The sequence below is a fragment of the Merops nubicus genome, unplaced genomic scaffold, assembly GCF_000691845.1.
Source record: "Merops nubicus isolate BGI_N331 unplaced genomic scaffold, ASM69184v1 scaffold5392, whole genome shotgun sequence".
Lineage (NCBI taxonomy): Eukaryota > Metazoa > Chordata > Aves > Coraciiformes > Meropidae > Merops > Merops nubicus.
The window spans coordinates 70406-86782 of record NW_008595496.1 but is presented as its reverse complement, the minus strand read 5'-3'; the positions used below and the strand labels follow the sequence as shown (position 1 = coordinate 86782).

Genomic DNA, 16377 nt, shown 5'->3' with positions numbered 1-16377 from the left:
GGAGCTGTGGGGATATGGGCAAATACACTGTGCTGGGGCTGCCATGTCTCTCACCCAGCCAAGGCCTGGCAAAGCTGGTGGGGACGAGGAGATGGGGGCAAACATCCCTTCTGCAGCCTGAGGCTGCAAACAGCAGCAAAGTGTGAGGATGGGGAATCAGGCTTTGCACAGAAGCCCCCTTGGATGTGGTCCAGAGGGTCTTCCTGCAGGGATGCTCTAGGTCTGCTTTGGCAGTTAAGGAGTGTGTAGGCATCTGGAAGAGGATTGAATGGGACCTGCCTGTCTTGGAAATTTCCACGGATGGAAATTGGCTTTTTAGAGCTGGTTGATGGTCTAGTAGAAATTTTAGCAAGAACTGTATTTGGGCGATCTTTGCTGCTGGGTACATCTGTGGTTTTGCACACGTTTGGCTTATTTGTTTGAATTGGAGTGATTCATTCATTATTTTGCTGAAAAAATAACATAAAAGTGCTATGTTACCACGTCCCACTGCAATAGCTGTGATGTACGGGTGCTCACGCAGGCTTCAGGCTTTTAAAGGAGCAGCTCAGGATTTTCTTCTGGGAATTTTGGCTCTTTACATGAAGAGCTGGGGGGGTATTTGGGATGCACGTGACCCATTTCACTAACTCCAACTTTCTTTTGTCTCTCTAGTTTGATGGGGAGAACATGTACATGGGAATGAACGACAACGCCCAGGAGTTTCTATCAGCAAATCAGGTAAGTGTTGATCTGCTTGGGTGGGCAGCATGCTGAGGGCTTCTAGGGGACTTAGGCTATTCCCAAGCACAAATTGTAGGAGCTGTCTGTGGATCTGTACTCAGATCAGGTCCACAGAGGAGGTCAGAGGTGCAGCTGCTGGTGAGGGCTCAGCTCGGGGAGAAGAGGGGACGTGTCTGTGTGTTGGTGCTGCTGCGTGTGGCTGGAGCCAGGCTTGGCCACATCCCTCCAACAAGGCTGAGAAGCTTTGCCACAGCATCCTTCACTCAAAATGAGGATGCAGTTGGTGTTCCTGGACCCAGTGATGTTTCCAAGTATTGTATGTAGCTCAGGTGTCTCCTTCCCTCACATAGTTTCCTGTAGTTGAATGGATCAGCAGTTAGCTGGCTGGAGGAGAAGGAATCAAAGGTTTCCTGTTTTGGAGCTATAAAGCCACACATGGAGGACCAGAATAGACATGCTCATATCTCACAGGTGGCTGGGCCTTCAGGGATCTCTCTGTGCTTAGATACTTGTGAAACAAAACATGTATGTTCAGAGGAACCCTGAATATATCTGAAGTTCAGCCCATGGCTTAGGTCCTGGTGGGAGGTGAGGGCTTCAGCCCATGCTTACCTGCCCTCCTGACCAGGAGATGAGAGATGGTCACATCAACATCCCCCTGTTGAGTTCAGCATCACTAGAGTGTGCTGGGGACTTTGTGCATCCCTGAGGTGCCTGATGCTGCACCCTTGGGGCAAGCACCCAGTCCCATCCAGCTGCCTTACAGGGGAAAGGGCAAGTTCATTGGGATGTTTTTCAGCATCCCATTTTTGGGTTGTGTTGGGCCCTGTTGTTGTGGGGCCCTGCTGACTGCAGACACGCACCGTGGGCTCTGCAGGGTGTGCTGTGTGAAGGGTGTGCTGTGCAGAAGCTGCAGGGCAGCTGTGTGAGGATTTCCAGCCAGCCCAAGATGCTGCTGGCTCCCCATTGCCCTGGCCGGGGTGAAGGTCAGGGTGTGCTCCTGCTGTGGGGTTTGGTCCTCACCACAGCATGGCTGTGTCTTACAGAGCTGCTGAGTGACCCACGGTGGGTCTGCCTCGGGGAGCAGTGGTGATGGAAATAGGTGCCTGTTGAAGTGAAAAAGGGATGAGAAGCTGTTGCTGGGTGCCCTAGAGCCTGGCTGTGCGTTGGGTCAGTGCGTTGGGAGAGTTGTTCCTGCTCTGGCTCTCAGGGGCAGCACAGCAGGCAAAGCCACCACTGCTGAGGCGTGGGGAGAGGGGTGTTCTGCCATGAGAAGGGAGAGCAGAGGGTGGGGAAGGAACTGCCAGCCTTGTGCTGTCAAGTGATTCAGCAGAGACAAGTAGGGAGTCAATCAAGAGCAGCGTGGGGTTGCTCGTTAGAGCCAGGAGTTGTCAGAGGTTGAGTAAATGCCATAAGGAACGGGGTGACCCCGAGCTGCCCTGCCTGGGGGTCAGCTCCCCCCCCTCAGAGCTGTGCAGAGCCTACAAGGAAGTGTTGGATGCTGATGAAGTTGTCTTAGATACTAAAAACTCCCAAGGGACAACTCTTTCACAGCCTCACTGGGAGGCAGCACCAGCTCAGGGGGCAACTGCTTTTCCTGCCCATGAGGTGCCTGCAGGATTGGACTGGGCTGGGGCTGAGCCATGGCCAACACGAACCAGTTGTGTGTCCTCCTCTGTGTCGTCAGAGATCACCTTGCAGCCCCTGTCTCATCCCATTTTCCCCAGGGATGGGCCTCAGAAGTCGTGCTGCAGGGTGGGGAGTGGTTTGCTGCACCACGGTCGAGGAGGAGAGATGGGTTCTGAATAAAAAGAGAGGCTATCATGTGGTGGAGGATTTATGTACTGCTTGAACCTGGGGGAAGGATTAATAAAACCAGCTTAGAGCCCTGTAACCTGGGAAATAGAAGCTTACTCTTCATTTGTTCTCTATTGACTCGGTGACCTTTGGTTCCTATTCTGACACAGCAGTTAAGAATGGGAAGGCAGCAGCTCTCTTGGCAGAGGACAGGCAGGGGACACGTGCCCTCCTTACAGGGGTGGGTTTCTGCACTTCTGTGCTGCTTTACCTCCTGGAGCAAAAGATCTGTGGGGAGTGGGGGCTGACATGGAAAATAAATGGGGAAATTTGTCTCCTCCTCTGTCTCCAGTTCCCCTCCTGCACTGCTGTGCTTGGGACAGTCAGAGAGGGGCTGGGAGGGGGACCAAGGGGTGGGAGGGTGCAGGGTGGGACAAGGGGCTCTGCTGGGGTGGGTGCCCTTATGGGGTGCTGCAATGACCCCCCCTAACCTCTCCCAGGGGAGCAGGGAGGGAAGGTGAGGATCCCAGTTCATGCCCTAGAAGGTTGTTAATGAGTGCTCACACCCAGCAGCAGCCGAGGATGAGGAGCAGCCTTCCTCCCTCCCCCTCATTAGTTCATTGTCTCCCCTTATTTACCTGCACCTCAACACTTGTTTACCAGAGAGGGCTTTACAGCACCAGTCATGACTTTATTACTAATAACACAACTCTCCTATTTCAATGGGAGCTCCAGGTGCTTTTTTATTGTTTGCTAAGCCTGTTGTCACCTGGAGGAGAACATCAAACACCCAGAGCATGGTTTCACCAGCCCACCTGAGAGGCTGCTCAGTCACCAGCCCCGAGATGCTTGTGCAGCATGCACAGGATACTGCTCAGCCCTTGGGATCCTCGGGGACAAGCCAAATCATAAACACTAATTACTCAATCCATAACACTCTTACAGATGGGCCTGGTGGGATGGGTTTTTTCCTCCATTTTTGTCTTAAACTGTTCACACTGGGCACAGCTTAAGCATCTGCAGCTCTCAGCAGCAGACAGTGGCACGCTGAGCTCAGGTGCAGGGGCTGGGATGTCCAGCATTAACAGTGGGAAATCTTGGATGCAGATAAAGAAGCAGATAAAGCTTACTGGTTTAGGGCACACTTGCTTATCTACCCCAGTTCTGTGCTACACAGGGAGCTCCCCAGGTACCAGCACACTTGTGACATGATGAAATCCCCCAGACCTGCACGGGGGCTTCCATCCCCTCTGTGCTTTGAGGTGGGTGGGAAGGGCTGGGAGAGCAAGGAATTAATCTCTGTGTGGAAAATGTTTAGGGGTCCATGGATGGGCAGAAGATCGATGGTCTTTGTTATAGGGAATTCTGTATTGCCTTGCAATTCTTCTTTCAAAAATACCTAGAAGGAGTTATGTGGAAAGCAGAATTCAGTTTATCACTTCTGCTCCTGCCCTGGTTTAAATCCAGAGGGATTTAAATGGCTCCTGCCTGTCAGTGCAATGCTTTACACATTCTGCCTAGAGATCCAGCAGCAGCTTAAGCTCTGGAGTCATCCTTTCCCATCACACAGATAAGAGTATTCTCATTTTACAGCTGGAGCTAGAGAGAGGGTGGGGCTTGGGCAGCATCACTATCCTACAGGACCCTGACTCAGCCCTAGCTCAGCCCCTTGTACAGTTTGGGATCCTAAGGAGCTTCTGCACTGTCTCATGGCAAGAGTTTGGTGGAGCCCAGACCAGGGTCTGCTTGCCTCTCCTTCAGCACTTGCAGAACTTCCTGCCTTGCAGAGCTGCTCATTTGGGAGGAAGAAATTATAAAAACCACCTCCAGCCCCCTCACAAACACTGCCCAAAGCATGTGAAAGTCAGCTGGTCTGCTCCTTCCCCTCGTCTCACTCAATGGGATGCTTCTGGGCTGTCAGCTGCATTTCTTCTTGTCATCCCAAAAGGGGTTGGTTTCAGCTGAGAATGAAATGCAGAACCACAGAAGCCTCAACCATAATGAGAGTGCTGACAGATCCAGACCCACGCCAGCACAGCCTGCTTGGGGAATATAATTCCTCTTGTTCCATCAAATAGGAGGGACATTTGACCCCAGAAGTGAGTCAAATGTGAAATGTAATTCAACCCCCAGCAGAGGCCAGAGTCTAAATGCAACTTGACATCTGATCAAACCATTGCAGACATCTGACCCCCGAGATGAGTGAGGTATCTGTTGTGTCTTATGAAGTTGGCAGAACATCATTCCTCACCCCTGTCAATTTTCTCTCTTTCTTTCCCCCCCATTCATCCAACAAAGACAAGGAATTAAGTAAGGCAAAAATCCCAGGGAATGGACAGATTACCAACCATGTATTCTGAAAGATGAGTAAAAATGCAACGAAAAGCAATAAAAAAACCCCTGAAAAATTGGTAAGAAGGCATTTATTAAGATCTTTGTGATAGGGACAGCAACCCCAGGAAAGGCAGAGGCTGGGAAATTCCTCCTATTGGACTGGTTTGGGGGTTTGTTTGGCATAGAGACTTGCAGGAAGAGTCCACAGATGCTTTATAAACACAACTTGACCACACTTGGGCATCCTCTGCAAGAAGGTGTCATTATCCCATGATGTGGGTGACCAAGTCAGGAAATACCTCGGGGGGAGCTGTGGGTGGTGTGATGCAGGGTGTGGGAACAGCCAGGCTCTGGCTTGGCTTTGGGAACAGTTATCCCCTGGCTTGCTGGGAGCAGGGATGCAACTCAGTGTCCCTCCATGGAGGGACATTCTGGAAAGCCCATGGGGAGTGTTTGCCACATTTCTAAGGTGTCATTATCCCATGAGGTGGGTGACCAAGTCAGGAAATACCTTCGGGGGGAGCTGGGGGTGGTGTGATGCAGGGTGTGGGAACAGCCAGGCTCTGGCTTGGCTTTGGGAACAGTTATCCCCTGGCTTGCTGGGAGCAGGGATGAGACTCATTGCCTGGTCCGTGGAGGAACATTCTGGAAAGCCCATGGGGAGTGTTTGCCACATTTCTCTTCTCCCCCTGGCACGTCTTTGGCTGCTAGCAGGGCAGTGGGCAGCTTCAAAGGAGAAAAGAGCTGAGTAGTTCCCACTGGGCATTTCTGATCCTGTGCCTTTGCCTTATCCCAGGAGCTCTCTCAGTGCATGGCTTGTTCCAGCTGAGCAACAGGTCCCTTCCTGTGCTAACAGGTTAATTTGTGTGACTCCTCATGCAGAGACTGGTACACATCAGTATCATTTATTCAGCCCAGGGATGTGCAATGGTGTAAGCAGCTCTTTGCCTTTGTAACTTCTGAGAGCACAGCCAGGACCCTGGGAGTGTTTAAAATACCACATCTGAACAGACAGGAGGTTATTTGCACACCCTTTCCTCCCTAATGCTGTTCTCCCAGGATGCCCTTGATGGCACAGTCATGCTGCCCATCTGTGAACCAAAACTGTCAGATCTGTGCTGTGGATGTGCAGGGGGTGCAGGTTTGGACAGCAGTGTAGAAGCAGCAGGATTTCAGCCAGCCCTGGTGAGACACCCACTGTCCAGGACCCTGCAGAGCAGCAGAGAGAGTGGGTTTGGGCTGGGTGTGTTAGGGTGAGAGGGTAACTGCAGCATGGAGCTGCTCCATTCATACTGCTGAGCAAGTAGACTTGAGGGCAGAGACAGGTTTGTCTGCAGCAGCATGTACATAAATTAGAGGGTGGGGTTTTCTCTGGCTCTCTGCAAATCAGCAGGAGCTCAGCTGAGTGTGGGGGTTATACCAGTGTGCCCAGGGAAATGGAGTTAAGAGAGATGATGTTTGTCACATGCACACACACATATACAGCATCAATCTTCAAATGTGTCCTGGTAGAAATGTTAGCATGGGGTTTAGACACGCCTGCCCCTTTCCACACCCATGAAATTCATCTGGGTGTGTATCTGTGTGCTGGGATGCGTAGAAATGGACATTTCCCTCCCCTAGCTATTGCCTTTTATCTGTTTATCTCCATAGATCTTCAGGCCCGGGTCTGGATTAGCCATAATAGATACAGTAAGTTGCTGATCTGGTGGGTCAAATGGTCAGGGCTCTTTGATCAGCCGTCAGGATATATTACCAGCAGGGCCTCCGGTGGGGCTTGAATTACAACTTACATTTGACTCATTTCTGGGGTCAAAACGTCCCTCTTATTTGATGGGATGACAGAAATTGTATAATTTGTATATATCCCTGAGCCATATGTGCTCTGAGTGCCACTCTAATGTGTTTTATAAAGGCACAGCTGTCCTGGTGACTTATTTAAAATGAGATTTTGAAGTAGTGTTCTTGCCATTTAATGTCCTCATTCAGGGTTACACAAGGTTTATCAAATAATAAATAACATTTAGAACATTCATTTTAGCATACCAATGGGTCTGCTGGTTACGAGGAGCTGGACAGGACGCTGAAGCTGTGCTGGGTAAATAAGCAATAATGCAGAAAGCAAGTGATAGCATAATTAGAAATTAATGATGGTGTGGGAAGCTGCAGATACCTTCCTCCCGTTCTGCTAACGCTTCTAACTAGACAGAGCTCCTCTTGGCAGCCTCTGCTATAAAATATGCCATCAAACCTTGTCATAATACTGGCAGACGTGTTGTCCTCCCACCTCCTGGGACTCCCACCAGTCTTCGAGCGAATTGCAGCAAAACATCAACAGTTGATGAAACAAACCTGGTCTGGAGCAGATCTGCACTGTGCAAGTGTGGGGGTCCCCTGTGCCCCTGGGGACCACAGAGCCAGAACACAGCTCCTGCAGTCCTTGGCTGTGGAGCCCTGGGCAATGTGAGGGCAACCGGGTGTTGCTAACAAAGGCACAGGTCATCCTCTCCTCTTTTTGGCTCCTGCCTCCCTAGGAGGAGGCTGTAAAACAGGATCAATATGGACTTTGCTGAGGTGGAACATATTCCTTGGCCCCTGAGCTACCATGGTGTATGAATTTAGAGGAGTTTCCAGCAGTTTGTCCCTGTAGAAGCTCTAAGGTGCAGCAGGTTGCTCATGGACACCACAGCCACTGCCTCAGATCTGGGTTTGCTCCAGAAGAAAGGCTGGAAGAAAACAGATCATATACATGGAGGAGCAATACCTTAGGATGATCCTTCTCTTGAGACTTGGCATCATAAAGGTGGCACAGCAGAGTGGTGGAGGAAAAATTGGAGCCCACCATGAGGTTCCTCAGGTGCCCTGATGAAGTTCTGTGTTTCTCAGTAATCTGATCAGTCTTTGCATAGGAAGAAACTTCAGTTTGTTTTAACTTTGTGGAGACATGCCACAGGATCTTCATAATCTATTGATTTTAGCTGTTGACTGGCTTGATCTATTGATCACAGAAGCAGATGATAGTCAGAGGGTGGTCAGTGTTAGAGAAGATTGCTGATATGAGGGGAAGGATTTTAAAAGAGGGGAACCTATCCCTAAGGCATGGAGTGCTGCAGCACCCCTGAATCTCCAGCAGTCTTGTGCTCCTTGGGCTTCACTCTCTCACCTCCATGCAGCATCCTGGCCTCTTCCAATCTGCAAACAGTCTGTATTTTTGAAGCCTAGAGTCAACCACCACAAGGGCAGAGCATGCCTTGAAGTAGAAATCTGATGAACTCCTCAATCCCTTTACAATGATATACTGCTAGAAAGTGTATAGAGGGATGGCCCCAGGTGAAGAGGAGTGAGATGAGCTCCAGGCTGAGAGGACCAAGCAGGGTTTGGCAGTGCAGTGGAAGCCAGGAGTGCACACTGCATCAGGCACCCAGGCTGACACACAGATTTTGCTCTTTCCCTGCTGTTCTTTGAGTAATACTGTATAATTTTGTATGTTGTGCTAGAGAATAAAAAATAGAGGGAAGACAGTGGTAGATATTAAAAGCCTTTCTCAGCAGACAATTCAGGAAGAATCTCATGTACTATTTTAGAATGAACAATAGAGTGTTATGTGTCATTTATTATAATCAGCAGCTAATGGACACCCTTCCAGGCAGGGCTTTGGAGGTGAGCACAACTGCAGCTGATGATCCAGGCTTGTGAATTTTGCATGAACTCCTTTGTGACAGTGAAATCTTTGAAAGGTACAGTCAGGAAGCAATTCCTGTAACTTAGTCATAGGAGGAGAAACTTCTATTCCTGGTGGAAGCTTGGCTGCAGTGCTTAAATAAAATAATAGTCAAAAAATACTTTTGTATTACAAGCAGAAGGGACATCCATCGTTGACCCTTGGTCTCAAAGGACTTCTAAGTTGTTAACAACAGGGTGTTTGAAAAACAGCCACCAAGCATGGCAGCTGAAAAGCTAATGTAGCTGAGCAGTTCCTAGCCCAAAATGAATAGTCTCTGTTTCTTTTGGGTTTATTCTGGGGGGAAAAAGAAGAAATAGCATCTTAGACAGTTGAAGATCCCTGTCATGTGGCACAGAGTACCTTGCAGGGGCAGAAAACTGTGGCATTGTCATGGTGGTTGAATTTCACACGTAGACATTTCATCTGAGATTCCTGACTGGGTTTGGGGTTAGGGGCAAAGGCAGGAGGGAGGAGATGGCCCTTGTGTGGGTTGGAGCACGGTCAGGAAGCAGCAGAGTGGCACGTGCTGTGGCTGGCAGCCTGCAGGGCACACACAGCAGCCAGCACTCCTCCAGGCTCCTCCAGGTGACTGAAGCCCTGGCTCAGTCCAAGTAGTCATCAATCCTTCTCTGTCCCAAGTATTTCCCAGGTTTTCTGGGATCTGAATCAGCTCAGAGACTGGTTTTGACCCAATGGTAAAGAGCATCTGTGTTTAGCAGCATGTCCAGCCCTCTTCTGCTGGCCACTTGACCAGCACAAGGTGATATTGGGATGACAAGGCAGACCAGCAGCCAGACCCCTCCAGATGAAGCAACTGGGACTGCTGCAGGGCAGCTGAGCTCCAGCCAGCCAGGGACACTGGAGGGGATCTGCTGGGCTGTGTGGTGACTCCTGCAGCATGAGGATGTGTGGGCTGGCTGTCCAGCAATGCTGATGAGCTTGTAAAGCCAATGGCTCATAAAATAGCCACAAACTGCAGAGGATGGTGTGCAGTAATCCTTAGCCAAGAAAGTGTCACTTTATCAAAGATCTCCCACTGTGCTGAACGCTGCTGCAAAAGGGCTGCACGTGGGGGAACAGAGCTGCTGCCTTTGATGCTCTGCGTGGCCCAGGGCAAGGGGGAGACCTACCTGGAGGGGAACCTGGGGCAGCTCTGAAGGGAGGAGGTCGCCTTCGAGGTATCACATTAATGTGGTGCCTCTCTGTGCTTTAAACCCTCTGATGATGCCCCTCTGGTCAGCTACTGCTGCTTCTGGGAGGGAGCTCGGTTCTCCTTGAGTGGCAGCTGTCACTTCAGGCAAAGGCAATCCCAGAGCTTTTATGGACAAGCTGGTTCTGCCTTCAGATCCTCCAGCTGCTCACACTGGGGTGACTGGGAGCAGCCCACTGTGACCTGGGGTGACTGGGAGCCAGGTCCTTCCACACGAGCGACTGATGCTGAGCTCTGATAGCTCCAAAACCTCCCTGTCAGCTCCAACGACCAGGATTTTCTACTGCATCCTGCTGGGGGGGTTGGGTTTGGCTCTGTGATGGACCTGTGGGGAGGAGCTTTGGAAAATTGTGTTTGTGGAAGTGTAGCACTGTGGGCTTCAGGAATATGAAGGAAAAAAAAGTCACAAGCAGCGAGCAGCCTGTTGCTCTTGGGATTTCCTTTCCCAGCTGATTGATTGCTGCTTCTCTTCTCATCAGAGCCCCAGCCTGAGCCAGTGTTTGGGTCTGCTGTCACTGCAGGGTGATTAACTGGGAAGCCACTTGCTTCCAGCAGGAAAGTGTTATTTTCCACTCCAGAGTTTGGATGAAGGCCTGTGCAGACAGGAAGACCCCTCCGTAGCCTCAGCGGGCTGCAGGTGACCCTTAGCTCCATGTCAGCTCTGGGGCTGCCCAGGGCACGTGCAGGGTTGGGCTCCACTCCAGCCCCACAACCCCTGACCTGCTCAGCACAGTGTCTCAGGGCCCGGATTGCTGGAGGATGATGAGGGTTATGTAGTGTGGCCATCCAGCTCCTTATGCTCAGAGTCAGGCATTCACTCCAGCCTCTACTCCTTCATGCAGCTGGGCAGAGCAGTGGATCCAAACTGGTGTCCTGTGCTGCTCTGGCAGCTTGGTACCCAAAAAAAGAAATGGTACCCAGCCCCTCACTGCTCTAACTCAGTGGTGGGACCTCATGGGCTGACTTGGTGCCTACACACAGCCCGTCTGCTGTGTTAGCTCTTCTGCTGCTGCCCCAGGAGGGAGTGTACCCTCAGCCAGCTTGCTGACAATGCAGCACTGGGAGGAGCAGCTGACACACCAGAGCTGTGCTGCCCTGCAGTGAGGTCTGGAGAGCTGGGTGGAGAGGAACCTCAAAGTTCAACAAGGCAAGTGTAAGGTCTTGCACCCAGGGAGGAACAACCCCCCGCACCAGTGCAGGTAAGGGGTTGTCCTGCTGGCAAGCAGCTCCGTGGAGAAGGACCTGGGATTCTGCTGGACAAGTTCACCCGGAGCCAGCAGTGTGCTCTCCGGGCCAAGAAGGCCAATGGTCTCCTGGGGTGCATTAGGAAGAGTGTGGCCAGCAGGTCAAGGGGGAGGTTTTCTCCTCCCCCTCTGCTCTGCCCCAGTGGGGCCACCTCTGGAGTATTGGGTCCAGTTCTGGGCTCCCCAGTTCAAGAGAGACCAGGAGCTACTGGAGATAGTCCAGAGGAGGCTCCACATATGATGAGGGGCCTGGAGCATGTCTCTGAGGAGGACAGGCTGAGAGCCCTGGGGCTGCTGAGCTGGAGAAGCCTCAGAGGGGATCTGAGCAGTGCTGAGCAAGAGCTGAAGGGCCCCGGGGGGCAAGAGGCTGGGGCCAGACTCTGCTCAGTGGTGCCCAGTGACAGGACAAGGGGCAACGGGCACCAACTGGAACCCAGGAGGTTCCATCTGAACAGGAGGAGGAACTTTGGTGTGAGGGTGGCCGAGCCTGGAGCAGCTGCCCAGAGAGCTTGTAGAATCTTCTTCTCTGGAGAGATTCCAAACCCACCTGGACACAATCCTGGGCAAGCTGTTTTGGGTGACTCTGCTTTAGCAGGCAGGGTGGACTAGATGATGTCCAGAGGTCCCTTCCAACCCCACCATTATTCTGTGAGTTGCTCAGCAGACCCCTGGGCATCCCCTTTCTTGAAGGCAGAGTGGAGAGGACACAGGGAGAGGAATCTGTGTGCCAAGAGTCCCACGTGGTTCTGCTCCTTTGGGGAAGGCTCTGAGCTTTCCCTGGCAGTGATGCCCACACCAGGCTGGTCAGAGCTATGATGGGAACCAAAACTCAGACAGGTAGGGATGCACTGGTCTTTCACAGGAGGTATGCTCCAGCACTGGACCCAGCTGAGGGACACTGTCATAGCTGCTGCTGGTGGAGTGGGGGGTGGCAGAGCTGAGCCAGAGCTCTGCATTTGGCCCCTGCACCCATGTTGCAGCTCACCTGAGAGCTGTGCTGGCTCTCACTCCTTGCTGACACTGCCTTCATAGCCAGAAGCCTCTGAGGAAGCCTGAATTAAATTTATCTTCAAACTAGGAAATCCATCAGCAGCCATCAAAAGTGTCTGAGCTGGTGCTGTATAGCTCAGGTCTCTACATCTGTGTACACTGTAAAGGGCAAAATATGACTTGGCTGTTATTACTTTAATTAAAACATGGGTGAAGAATATGAGATTCATATTAAATTGTATTTTCCTGGCTGCTGTGAGAAGGAGCTAACTGATCTGATTACCATGAAGATTACAAACTATCAAAGTGAAAAAGAGCTTTTTGCAAGTATTTCATATTAAACCTTCAAACATAACACTTTAAGAGTAATTATAGTTGTATTACTGGAAAATGATTCATGAATTCTGAATAAATATAAGACCCTTAAAGGGAAATGTTCCAAGACCACAGTTTTTGTTCCAATCTTATGAAATTTAGTATCATTTTGCAGCTGTAGAATAAAACGGGGGGGAAAAATAATATGTACATTGACTGTACTGAGTATATGTCAGACTAAACTAATGAGATTTTTTTCATCAACTCTAAGCACGTGCACAGACAAATGGAGTAGCCACTCTCATTTTCTGTAATAGAAAGCTCCAAAAAGAGAAGGCAGAAAGGATCTTGCTGCTCACAAGTCTTTATTCTACCCCTGATCGTTAAATAATATATTTTAAGTTCTCATGTCTTGGCTGCAGAATGTTTGAACTGACATTCATGGGTCTAGAGGAGAAAAGAGTGAGCTTTAAAAAAAAAATAAAGTGAGGAAGGGCAAGGATTGGGAATTTTATTAGTATTCCCAGTGGGCTGTAATAAAGATACTTTTCACACAATACAGTGAATGTTTACAGCAGACAATTTAGTTTCCTTCCAACAATTATGAGAGAAATTGAATCTCAGGAAATGTTAGTTTTCTCTAAAATTAGACATAACAATAAAGACACCCCTGAAAGTTTATTAAAGAGGGAAGGGGGGGGGGGGGAAAAAAAGCCATCAGTCTCTGGAAGACAATTTGGCAAATTTATTTTAAGAATTCCAAATGACTTCTGAACAAAGCCAGACACCTACATGGTGCTGGGGGCTCCTGCTCCCCACGCCAGGCTCCAAGCCAGGGGCTGCTTTTCTCCAGAGGGGCTTTTATTCCCAGATTTCAGCCATTCCTCGTGCATTTTGGAAGCAAATAGCCAGAAGGTGCTTGTTTGCACCCCAGGCCTGCCAGGAGGAGGATGCTGATCCCTTCTGTGAGCAGGGGGGGCACAGGGGAGTAGCAGGTCGTGCTCTTCTGTGTGTGGGTCAGGATGCTGCAGGTGGGAGTCCACGCTGGAAGCAGAGGGAAGACGTGTGGTCATCACCTGCCCAGCCCTCATCCCAGGGCAGATTTCCCTGCACTGAGCATAGGAAAGGGAAGCATCACTATTTACTATTATTATATTCATTTAGCCAAGCTGTAGGAGCCTTGTTTCATAAAATCAGCAGGAGTTTGCTCACCCAAGTGTTAGAAAGTTGCAAGCTGTGTATTTTTGCATGAATATTTGCATGTCTTGTGATGCTGGTAGGGATGGGACGTTTCCTCCACCCCCCTGGCCAAGGGCAGAGTCCTGCATGCACCCTTGGCATGCACAGAGGGCTCGTTAGCAAAACCCTCTGAGCTCAGCCCTTCAGGTTTTCCCTGAGAAAACTGGTCATGAAAGGTCAAGAGAGGATCTGCAGGGAAAGGGTGGAAATTGTCAGACAGTTGAATGCACCTTCAGGAATTAATTTATCACTCTCACAGAGAGATGCTGGGGATCAAACTGCAAAGGCCACTGTAAAACAGAAAAACACAGAAAACTTTGAAGCCCTTTGGGCAGCTGGTGCTGTGGTGGTGGAAACACTGGGAGTTGGGCGTGCAGGGTGCTTCTCTTTGCCCTGGTTTCCAGACCTCTGCAGAGCCACCCAGGCTCCTCTGTTGTGTCTTTTCAGTTTTGTCCATGCAATCCTTGTTTGACAACTTCTGCCTCCCTCTGTTCCAGTCTGGAAACAGGTTCCTGTTATTGGATATCAAGAATAGGGATGGGAGGAGAAGTGGTGAAAGCAGATGCAGCTCAGGGTGCAGCCAAGCTTCTCTGAGAATCTTCCTCAAAAGGTTCTGTCCCATTTTGATCATATTTGGGGCTAGACTGGGATGGTGCTTGTTGGTAACACCAGGTAGGACTCTTGATGTGCCCAGTTTGGTACCAGTATTAGCAATAGGAGGATTCACCTCAGAGTCTTCACAGGTTTGTGGAAATATCTAAGCTTTGTGTGGGCTTGGATTTGAAAGGTGGCACCTGAAGCCATTGAGTACATAGAAAAAATGTGATTTGTTACCACAAGGTCAATGTTTAGGCTTTATTACCTGCAGCCTGATTGTGCTCAGAACCTCCCCTGCCTCTCTGTTAGCACCTTCCTCTCTTTTTGGCTCTTCTCTTCTGCCTGTTTCCCTTGGAACAATTCAGATTCTACCTGGCATGTTCTGAACTGGTGAAAATAATAGAGAACCACTCCAGCTGCTTAATAATTGAAGTGTTTTAGTTGGTTTGGCCTCTGGATAGCTAGGGCTGGTTTTCTTTGGATGCAGCTGCTAATGGAGTGTCTCCTACCTCATGCCTTGGGTGTTGGGTTGGGTCCCTTGTGGTCATGAAGCTCCTGCTGGTACTGCTGAAGGTGCCCTCTGCAGAGCTCTTCCCCGTGTCACAAATGCTGTCTGAGCTCTAGAGCTCTCTCTAGAGAGACTGTCCTAGATGGAGACTTGTCATGACTTGGGGGAAACTTTGCTATTTTGATTGTTAATTCAGTGGTTTTTCTTTCTGCCTTCCTCCTGAAAGGATGGTACCTCCTCTAGCAATTCATTCTGCCCAAGGTGCTTGATGCTTTAGGAAGCATTTGATGAGGATCTGTGATTTAGGGCATAGATGAGCCCCTCACAGCAGTGTGTGTGTTCCTGCCTTTTTTAGCTACCATACATAAGACTGCTTTTATTTAAGTAAAAAAAGAAAAAAGTTGAAATTGTTAAAGATAAAATCTGTTTCCCAAAATTCACATATTAAAGGCTGAGATTTTCACACCTACACTGGGGGTTTGGATACTTGGCCACACACCATGCTACAGTTTTCACAGTCTTTTTCAGGAGTCTCTTGGTGCTTCATGCTTTCCCTAAGAGCCCAGCACCTTTGTGCTCTTGTGACATGACAGCTTCTGCTTTGGAAAAGTGACTAAAGGAATAAAATTCACACACTCTGGCTGTGGAAGAAGGATTGTGGTTGTGGCACTCAGAAGCTCAGCAAATGCAAAGGGTGTAGAGAGAGATCCTGGGTGACTACCTGGACATCTCGTGGACTGGAAGGACTGGCACATTGATGAGTTTTGGATATGTAGGGTCTGCAAGGAGTGAGGCATCTGGGTCCTGTAGGTGATCTGTAATATCTCCTTTGCCCAACCAGACCCAGGCCTTGCTTACCCAAACACAGACGTTGCCTGCCCTGGCGTTTCAGGCACCTCCCACCCAAACCAAATCCCTGAGACTGAAAATGGGCAGGTGCTCTTGCCAGCTCACCTCAGGGTTCACTTTGGCAAAGGTGACTCAGAGGTATCCAGCTTTGGTGCTTCTCCTGCATCCCAGAGCCAGGTTCTGGGGCTCAGGCTCTTCAGGAGAACCCGATTTATGGCGCTGGTGACGTCCTTTAATTTCCTTTTCTCATTTTGGCAACTTCCTGGCAGTCTGAAATGTTTTGCAGGTGAAGGATTTCAAGATGGAATTTTGCAAAGCATAGATACATTCTTAATTTTAATAAAATAAAGGAAAGAAAAGGTAAGCAGCACCTCAGCTGTGGAGGCGCCGGGGGCACGGCAGCACTGGATAAATACATACACCATATTTGCTGAAGGCATTTGTCATGGGGAGTTTAAACATTGAACGTGCCTGCTTTGGCTGCTCCTGTAATAGAGCAGTGATGTTCAAAGAGCCTTTAGAGGTGCTCTGACTACAGCTTTACATCTCCACTGTGTGTACCCAGGAAGCCCCATTATATCAGCAACGCCTCGGCGAGTTCTGCCCCCAGAAGGGAAAATAAATGAACTCTGGGAGGGAATTCAACGTGCACTTGGGGTTTTTTTGCATTGCACTTTCCCCTTCGTAGTGGTCGAGTGGATGTTTTGGTATTGTTGCCTCCTAAAGTGCTGGGGCAGGTCCACAGGAGACAGCCCCTCTGCATTGTCCCAGTGTCCCCAGGCTTAACTCAGGCTGGCTCGGGGCAGGATGAGACAAATAAAGAAGTTTGTGTATTTATTTTTTTAAA

At 49.8% G+C, this 16377-nt stretch overlaps 1 protein-coding gene across 1 annotated transcript in view; it reads left to right on the top strand.

Annotated features, from left to right (window-relative positions):
• Positions 1-654: 654 nt before the first annotated feature.
• Positions 655-16377, top strand: part of TOX2 (TOX high mobility group box family member 2) — a gene marked incomplete at its 5' end in the record, with an annotated part of 81399 nt that continues 65676 nt past the window's right edge. Inside the window, one exon of the mRNA XM_008936055.1 lies at positions 655-720. Coding sequence (XP_008934303.1) covers positions 655-720 — 66 coding nt within the window. The remainder of the gene's footprint in view (positions 721-16377) is intronic.